Source organism: Salarias fasciatus (genome assembly GCF_902148845.1).
Source record: "Salarias fasciatus chromosome 23 unlocalized genomic scaffold, fSalaFa1.1 super_scaffold_20, whole genome shotgun sequence".
Lineage (NCBI taxonomy): Eukaryota > Metazoa > Chordata > Actinopteri > Blenniiformes > Blenniidae > Salarias > Salarias fasciatus.
In genome coordinates this window covers 13,239,326-13,248,409 of record NW_021941230.1, presented here as the reverse complement: position 1 = coordinate 13,248,409, position 9,084 = coordinate 13,239,326, and the positions used below count along the sequence as shown (strand labels likewise).

Here is a 9,084-nt window from a genome sequence, read left to right as displayed (position 1 = left end):
GCCGGAAAGAGAGCGACCCGGAGCGGGGAGCAGGAGGTGCAGCGCTCGGCTGACACCTGCTGGACACTCCAGGAACTGACACGTCCGGCCACACTGACAGGTCAGAAAAATGAACATTTTAAGAAAATTAAATGCAATTGCAAACTAACAATTGATACTGTGATGAACCCACGACATTCTTCCACTAAGAAAACTGAATTACCAATTTATCTGAATTGGTTTGAATGTAATCAATCGAAGAAAACAAAAGTTAAAAAAATATTTATGCATTCTAAAATCAAGTAAACATGATTTATTTGTCAAATTGCCTTTTTAACAATGTTTATGTGTCTGTCATAAAATCCTGTGGATGCATTAGCTCATTTTCTGCCTCATCATTCATGAAGCAAAAATGATTTCTGATTTTTAAGAAAAGTGTTTTTCATTTCGCTTTAACATCTGCATAATGGAGTTCATGGAGAATTTTATTTTGATGGTTTGCTCAAGAAAACATTCAGAGCATACAGTTCCTCAAGTTATTCTGATCAAGAACCATGCTCAACTTTATAATAAAATTCTTTATTGTTATCACAAAAGTCCAAATGGTAAAAAACAAAAAGAAAAAAAAAAGAAAAAAAAGCATACAGCTTAAATGAGATTATCATGTCAGAATACAAAAGGAACACATCTCTTTAAAATGTGTTCGGACTACCTCAAAAGTGCAAATGTGCTCTTGGATCATGTCACAATAAATAATCATATTTACATTCTCACAGCTTAGAAAATGTGCACACACACACACACACACATACACAAACACACGCACAGAAGGAAGCTCAGCCGGTAAAATTCACTGAAATTTCTCTGCTGGTGCGAAGAAAGGAAGGCAATATTCAAGAATGCGCCCCGTAAAATCCAGTTTCAACAGAGTTTTGGTTCACTTCATCAGTTAAACTTAAAGCACTTCAAATTGCACAAAAAGAAATCAACTTTCGACAGAGATCTGCAGTAAGTCGTCATCACCTGCATTGAACTTTTTTAAAGCATCGTAATTCAACACCAGGATATTTTAGATTGTGTTTGATCAAATCACTGCAGCAGAAAGAGAGATCAAACCAGGAGTCCATGTGGTGAGTTAAGGCCATTTGTAGTCAGGATGGAAGGCTCCGTGCTCCACAGGGAGTCTGTTCGTGTGTTTTGTTTCCAGATAAGTGGCACCGCCCCCCAGAGGCAGTGTTCCTGGGACTACAGGACGGAGCAGGCACCAGAGCGAGGCCCTCGGGCTCCGGGTCGGAGCGGACTCCCTGGAGGTGGAGGCTCTCCCTCCGGGACTCCGTCCCTGCTGATGCCTTCCCCCGTCAGGGTCTGGTCTCTGCCTCCTGTCTGCTTGAGCCGTGACGAGGAGAGGCGTCGGAAGAGAGAGAGCTGAGCAAACAGACGAGAGCGTAAGAACACCGGAACGTCACACAGCCATGTCTGCTTCGCGATGAAGTTTACAGTTCAACCCGCCGTTCCGTCATCTTGTACCTTCATGTTGGAGCCCGACGGGGTTTTGGAGTTGCCGTCTTGCGCCACACTGGATGATTTCTTCTCGTCTTCCTCCGTCTTTTCTGCCCCTGCGGCGTCGGTCTGCTCACACAGCTCCACTGCTGATCATGTCAGATGATATAGTCCCGGTTAGTCGTTTTTCAGAGATCAGACAGGCCTTTTTATCCTCTATCAAATAAGGAGTAAGACTTGTCACCTTTCTGCTCTCCGTCAGGCACACACTCCTCCTTCAGCTCCTCTGGCTTCAGAAAAGATCACACATTAGAAACTGCTGCTGATTTCAACAAGCAAACCTGAACATTTCAGTCATATTTACAGGAATCTCCTCTGCTGGCTTCTCTGTGGAGGAGGCTGAAGTGTCATCCTCCTCTTCCTCCACCTCCTCCTCCTCTTCTTCTTCTTCTTCTTCTCCTCCTCCATCTTCCTCCTCCTCTTCATCTTCCTCGCTTTTGCTCTGCATCTCAGGGAGTCGGTTTGTTAAATCCTGAGAAGATTATGGAAGCAAGGTCAAGAAAAACAAGTGAGATGAAGGGAGGGATGAAGGTTCACAGGGAAACTACCACATTCATGACTCGATGGGGGGGGACGAGGGATGAGAGGGAGTTCAAAAACACTCCGTCTACTTTAAACTCAAGAAGCTAAGCCGACTAGCACAAGGACGTCGATAGAGAAAGAAAACAATCCAAACCTGATCCTGAAAGCTCAAAATCAATTCCTGCTGCGGATTCTCAGCACTTTGTGGGAAAACACTGCGAAGACAAACTGCTGTCTCTCTCTACAGACAAGTTCAGAACGCCAATTTCTCCACAAAGCAAACAAAATGCAGCGTCTGTGGGGTTTTTTTTCTTCCTTTATTGGAAATATAATAAATAAACAGAAAGTCCTCCAAAAAAATCGACATTAGTTTTTGTCCAAAATGGAAATTTAAAAAAAAAATGACCCAAATCTATCTAAACAGAGAAGAAACAACAGCAGCTGCAGACGAAGAACAAGTAAACGAAGAACAGAAAAGCACAATCGAAGGCAACACTCTGCTGTTTGAAGAAGATTCAACAAAAGCCAGAGCCTGGCTGGAAACCTCGAGAGAGACACGAGAGAGACACATTTCACAGATCGAGACGATCGAGATCGAGACGGGATGATCCAAAAGAGAACCCCCCCCAGTCGGAGAGGAAGCATCGCAGACCGGCGGCTCGGCCGTATCGGAGCTGCCGTCACTTCAGGTTGAGGTACTGCGGTAGGACGTTGTCCCAGAACTGCTCCGACTCGCCCGCGGCTTGACCTTTGACCCCCGACCTCAGTTTGCCTCTCCTTGACTGAGCACTTTTCACATCAGCAGACTTTTTCTTTTTGACATACTCCTCCTCCTCCTCCTCTTCTTCTTCCTCCTCCTCCTCCTCCTCCTCCTCTTCGTCATCCTCTTCCTCCTCCCCCTCCTCCTCTTCTTCTTCCTCAGCCTCTTCATCATCTTCATCATCACTACTTTGCGTTTCTTCCTCATTTTCTTCATTGCTTTCTTCTTCCTCCTCATCCTCCTCTTCTCCTTCACTTTCCTCTTCCTCTTCTTCTTCACTTTCCTTTTCCTCGTCTTCCTCCTCTTCCTCGTCTTCTTCACCCTCCTCCTCTTCACTCTCTTCTTCCTCACTACTTTCCTCTTCCTCCTCCGCATCACCACTACTCTCTTCATCTTCCTCATCTTCCTCCTCTTCAGACTCCTGTGAAGACTTCAATGATTCACTTTCACTCTCTTCTTCCTTACTTTCTACATCCTCCGCCTCTTCTTCTTCTTCACCCTCCTCTTCCTCACTTTCTGTCTCTCCTCCCTTGCTCTCTGTCTCTTGACTCGACCCTTCTTCACTTTCTTCCTCCTCTTCCTCTTCCTTTCCTGTACTATCCTTCTCTTCAGTCTCATCTTCACTTTCTGATGCCCCACTATTGCTTCGGTCCTCCTCTTCCTCACCCTCCTCTTCCTCCACATCTGTTCCTGACTGAGCTTCTGCTTGAAGAGTGTCACTGTCTTCACTGTCTTCCTCCTCCTCCTCTTTCTCATTTGTTACCGTGTCAGTACTCCGACTGGCATCTTCCTCCTCCTCACTGACTGATGCACTCGTCAGTCCTTTTTCATCATCCTCATCTTCATCATCTTCCTCCTCCTCCTGGTTGACGGCTGCAGATTCCGACTGGTCCTCACTCTCATCCTGACTTGTGTTTGTCAGATCAGCACCGCTTTCCTTCTCATCTTGACTTGTGCCTTCCTCTTCCTGACTTTTATCTTCCTCCACATGACTTGTTACCTTCTCAGATTGACTGGTGTCTTCCTCGTCCTGACTTGTACCCTCTTCATCCTGACTTGTGTCCTTCTCGTCCTGATGTGCACCCTTCTCTGTATGACTAGAGTCCTCCTCTTCCTGGCTCCTGTCCTCTTCCTGACTCGTGTCTTTCTCTTCCTGACTCCTGTCCTCCTCTTCCTGACTCTTATCCTCCTCTTCCTGACTCCTGTCCTCCTCTTCCTGACTCGTCCTGTCTCCAGGACTCTCAGGTGCAGGTATGATGTTAATGCTGACTTCAGACTTCTTGCTGGAATCAGCAGCGTCTCTCCTTGAGGACGTCTCCGTGTCCTTCTGGCTGCTCTGGGACATTGTCGGGGAGCTGCCGGGGCGTCCTGAAGCCATTTCTCGGACTAAAAGCGCTCCTGCAGCGAGCGTAGCAGCTCCAGCTATTACCCTGGTAGCGGATGAATTTTTCTTCTCTGCCTCCTTTCTGTTTCTCTCGTTCTTTGATTTTTTCGACACATCTTTTTCCTCAGAAGCCAGTGGAGAGCTGGCCGTGCTGTCCTCACCCAGAGCATCGCTCAGGTCAGAGCCGGTTGAATCTTTCTGATCAGTTTTAACTGGAGGTGTGACTCCTGCATGTTTACTTTCACCCTTCGAAGGTTTGGACTGCATTTTCGGAGCTTTCGCGGCTGCAGTGTCAGCAGTGGCTGCCTTTTCTTCATGTTTGGAGCCTGCTGCTTGCTTCCTCCTGACCTCAATCACCTGATTTTTGTCCTCAACCGTCTTCAGAGACTGTTTGGATGTCGCAGTCTGGACATCCAGTACACCCGGGGTTTTGCGTCCACTGACTGAGATCACATTCTCTTTGTCCTGGTTGACTTTCTTCAGCCTCTGCATGCTCTGCGAGGTCAGAGAGCGACTGCTGTGGCTCCTCAGCAGCTCGGTGGGCAACGCCCGGCGGGGCGAGGTCGCCCCGCTCTTACGAAACGACGACACCGAAGAGAAGCTGCTCTGTTTGGAGAGCTTCCCCTCCTTTAACGCCTTACCATTCTTACCCTTCCTCTATCCCCACAAGAGAAAGCAAGAAGAAGATGAGAAAAGCATGCATTAGCAAGGAAAGGAGAGACGCAGAAGAGTCAAAAGAGCCATCTCTGTACATGAATGGATGCACATGCACACTCTTCACCTTATAACAGCTGTTATTGGAATCTGTCAGACTAATTTTGGCTGAAAGATACAGATTCCAGTGAAGTACAGTGACCTTAAAGATCTATCATTTGTCATGTCTGTCAGTCAGCTACAGGAGAATATACAGTAAGTATCAGAGGCACCTGCCTCTATGAGTCAGCTGTAGAAACATTGAGTCAAATAAACATTCATTTCTTTCTTCTCCCCTGGAAAGAGCTCAGTAACAAGACCGTCATTGCGGAAGCGTCCAGTGCAATGTTTGCTTTTGGTTTCAAAATGAGCCTGAAAATGACGTTAAAGACATGAACTCCTACCTTCTGAACGGGAGACAGTGTGAGTGTTTTATCTCCTGGGTCCATCTTCATCACATGAGTCTGTGAGGAGGGAGCAGAGAGCAGCTCACGTCGACCAGTCGTCGCTCCTGAGAGTCATACAGGTTGAGTTGAGTGAATGTTCTCACCATGTTGAGGAAGTCGGTGGTCTCCCCCAGACCTTTAACGCTGTCTGTGTCGGTCAGGCTCTCCACAACGCTGTCTGTGTCCGCCTCTGTCTGTTCTAAAAAAACAAGACCATGCAGTTCTGTTTAAATGACAGTGAAGGTCACAATTTCCAGTCAGTTTTTGGGTTTCAAGGTCTGGAAAATGGATGAAATAAAAAGACTGCAGGAGCCAAAATGTCTGATGTTTGCCTGAACTCAGAGGAAGGAGACAGTGGAGGAGGTGAAGTAGGTACCCTGGTGGATTGACCCTGGTTTCCCGTGTTGGTGAGTGCCGTTCAGCACCTTTCTGTGGGCGGGGTCGGGCGGAGGAAGCTGCGGTGGGATGGTGTGGCTGCACACCGGCAGCGGCGGGTGGAGGTAGCCCGGCGTCATGGCGGGCAGCGTGCGGAACAAGCTGCCAAATTGGTCCGGGGATCGTTCCTGAGGAGCAGAGAGGAGTGATGGGTAAAGAAAGCTGAACTGGACTGGAGTGAACAGCGGCCGGAACACATCAGAGCTCTGTGCGACCCACCCTCTCTCTCCTGCGGACCCGGGCTGAGAGACTCCGCTGCAGCGCCGAGGACTCGGCCGTGTCCCCCAGCAGCTCCACGTAGGGACGCTCCAGGTAATCCTCGGTCACGTCTTCCTCCTCCAGCGTCACGTGGCCACGGTCATTCTCCCTGGGGCGAGCCAGCACCACCATGTGACAGCCGCCGCACGAAGCCTGGAGGCCCAGACAGAAGACTGTGACGCTTACAAGAGGAGGAAACATCACCAAAACTTCAACGGCTACAAGCAAGCAACTCAAAAGAGAAAAAGACTGAATGTGTCGGACAGAACGCTAAGGCAAACAGGATAAAATATTCAAACAATGTATAATCCAGCCTCAAAGACTCTTACAGCCTGAACGTGGTACTTGAGGAATCGTGGACACACAGTAGGTTTAAACTGGTTGGTGAAGTTTTCTTCCCCCAGACCCAGTTTACCGTGTCGGCCGTCTCCAAACGTGTACAGCAGACCACTGTCTGGTTCAACAGAGCAGCAAAACATCGTCATCAGAGCTGTGAAGACATAAAACAACCCCGCCAGTGTGTAGAAGACGGTTTTTACCTGTAATGACTGCTGTGTGATTCTCTCCACACATGATTTGGCACACTCGTCCTTTTTTGAAATGCTCGACCGGACGTGGCAGCCGAGACTCGAAAATAAAGGTCCCATGTCCGAGCTGTCCAAACTGGCCGAGCCCGAACGTGTACAGGTTTTCATCTGGAAGATAAGAGATAGACCTGTCATATTCAAGAACAAACCACAGCTTTTACAATTTATTGAATGAGTTTTTCCTGCTGATGTGACCTGTGACTTCGTTGTTGTTTATTTCGTGAAAAACAGTAACTCCAAAATCCTGCCATCATATTTGACCTGTACCTGTCAGCGCCACCGTGTGTCCGCCCCCACAGGCCACCTGCATCACCGGCTCCTGGATGCTCTTCACCGCCTGAGGCACTCGGTGTCCCGGCAGCTGGTCGGTGCTCAGCCCCAGTTTCCCACTGTCCCGCTCTCCAAACGTGTACAGAGCGCCGTCCGCTGAGAAACACGACACACAGCGACCATCAAGGTGGATGAACTGTCGTTTTCATTTTGAAGGCTCCATGGCCTTCCAGGGTTGAAAGTATATTCAGAGTGCTGTTTTCTGCCCCCTCACATGCAGATTTTAAGATGTAAATTGACGTGTGTCCTTTGATTGGTGCAGGTGAGGGTTTTCTCTGCTCACCTGTCACGAATGCAGAGTGGTAGTATCCACAGGACACCCAGCTGATGGGTCGACCCACGCTGACCTCCTGTGGCGAGGAGGCCTGGCTCTCCTTCCCCAGACCGATCTGACCCTCTGTGTTGTCGCCCCACATGAACAGCTTACCGCTCGCTGCCACCAAATCAAAGGCATCAAGGAATGAAGAAACACACGAAGGTGACACACAACTTCAAAAATAACGATGAGATGACACTTTACAGCTACGTGTCTCTCACCTGTGAGAGCGGCGGACGTGTTTGAACCGGCAGCGATCATTTTGATCGGCCCATAAGAGTCAAAGAGCTGGATTCTGTGGAAAGCCGTCCTCTCCTCGTAGTCACCGAGCCCCAGCTGACCCTCACTGTTCCCACCGGAAACGTAGACTTTTCCCTGAGCTGCAGACAAACAAAAACACCAGCAGGTTAAATAAACACAAACACTTCTCATATAGAAAATACTGCTGGGGAGGATCAGACCTGTGCAGATGAGTGTGTGGTTCCTGCCACAGGCCACCAGCTGAACTTTCTCCGACTTCAGAGCTGGAACACAGCAAATGAATATTACTGCTGTGGCCAAGTGCTTTGATTAACTACATGATAGCTTTGTTCTTGAATGAAATTTCCAAAGCAATCACAAAGCATGCAGTCAAATTTCATGGCAGTGTACTTTATGGAGCTAACTGTGTGACAGATTAAAAAAGATTATCGACCCTCCAGATTGGGATTATACAATTACCTGACAGGAGTCCTCTTCAGCAGCACAATTCAGCTTCTTATTACAACTGCTTCTTTTCACTTATCTTTCAATCGGCTAAAGGCAGCTCGCTCTTGATTAAAAAAAAAAAAAAGTCTATTTCATGACAAACCTTTCACACACGTGGGCTTGGTGACAGTGAGTTTGGAGCCCAGACCAAGCTGGCCCCAGTTGTTGCTGCCAAACATGAACACTTTCCCATTCTCTGTGGAAACAAAGACAGCAGCTGCTGAAGGACTGGGCAGATCAGTGAGTCACTTCAACCAGGAGGATCTGTGCGGGTCTCACCTGTTATTAAGGCGGTGTGCTCATCTCCGCAGGATATTTTGCAGGGGACATCATTTTTGAGCCAGAACTTACTGGGGATGTTGTCGGCAAACTTGCTCTTTCCAAATGTGAAAACGGCCCCAGATTCTGTTAAACAAGAAAAAAATGTAGAAAACAAACCGAGGCGTGCTGGTGTTGCTTTCTTCCTGAAATTTCAAAATGAGTGTCTGTATGCCAGACATAGCATCACACTGCAAATGCTACATTATTCTGCCAAATATGACTGGAGCCAAACAAAAACTTCAAGAAAAGTGAAGTGAAAGACGTCCAGAAACTACAAACATACCAGGGCTGTCATGCAGTCTCGAGAATTAAAGAAACGGGACGTGACAGAATAAAAACCAGCAATGAAATGGTAAATTTTCCGTTAGCCAGCAAGCTAACGCTGAAGCTAACTCGAACCGAGCATTAGCGGGACGGCAGCGGGTTATCAGCTTCAACTGACAGGAAAAAGCGAGTATAATTAATGTTATTTACCCGGTATCTCATCGTCAGCCTCCCCCGCCATCTCTGCGGGACTTTAATCCGATTGTAATCCGCGTTGTGGGCGTATTAACGCCCCTCTTGTTTACCACTCCGGCAACCCGGAAGTAAACAAAGGTCTCCTAGGCTACGACCTACAATTCTGACCACGCGACTCTTAAAGGAGCCGCGTTTATTTTGGTTTTGTTTTGGGTTGAAATTTTTTACATTTTGTCCAAAGAAACCATCAACATTTTTTCCCCAAAATAATAATAATCACACCCCGA

The 9,084-nt window shown here is 47.7% G+C and overlaps 1 protein-coding gene across 3 annotated transcripts; it reads right to left on the bottom strand.

The window, feature by feature from the left end:
- Window positions 1-582: 582 nt before the first annotated feature.
- rpgrb (retinitis pigmentosa GTPase regulator b) lies at window positions 583-8,924 on the bottom strand. Of its 3 annotated transcripts, none has more exons than XM_030086023.1 (17): window positions 8,813-8,924; window positions 8,297-8,422; window positions 8,121-8,213; window positions 7,732-7,794; window positions 7,492-7,650; window positions 7,238-7,387; window positions 6,892-7,050; window positions 6,577-6,732; window positions 6,367-6,491; window positions 5,999-6,190; window positions 5,721-5,907; window positions 5,449-5,543; window positions 5,303-5,362; window positions 1,844-2,011; window positions 1,724-1,769; window positions 1,507-1,628; window positions 583-1,404 (listed from the first exon to the last, which is right to left on the bottom strand). In XM_030086023.1, the coding sequence occupies exons 1-17, from the start codon at window positions 8,841-8,843 to the stop codon at window positions 1,225-1,227; spliced, it is 2,112 nt and encodes a 703-aa protein (XP_029941883.1). In that variant the 5' UTR covers window positions 8,844-8,924; the 3' UTR covers window positions 583-1,224. The 3 variants fall into 3 exon arrangements, with proteins under 3 accessions (XP_029941883.1, XP_029941884.1, XP_029941885.1); XM_030086024.1 differs by having other exon boundaries at window positions 5,449-5,538; window positions 5,770-5,907; XM_030086025.1 differs by lacking the exons at window positions 583-1,404; window positions 1,507-1,628; window positions 1,724-1,769; window positions 1,844-2,011 and adding an exon at window positions 2,509-3,227 and having other exon boundaries at window positions 5,297-5,362.
- Window positions 8,925-9,084: the final 160 nt, after the last annotated feature.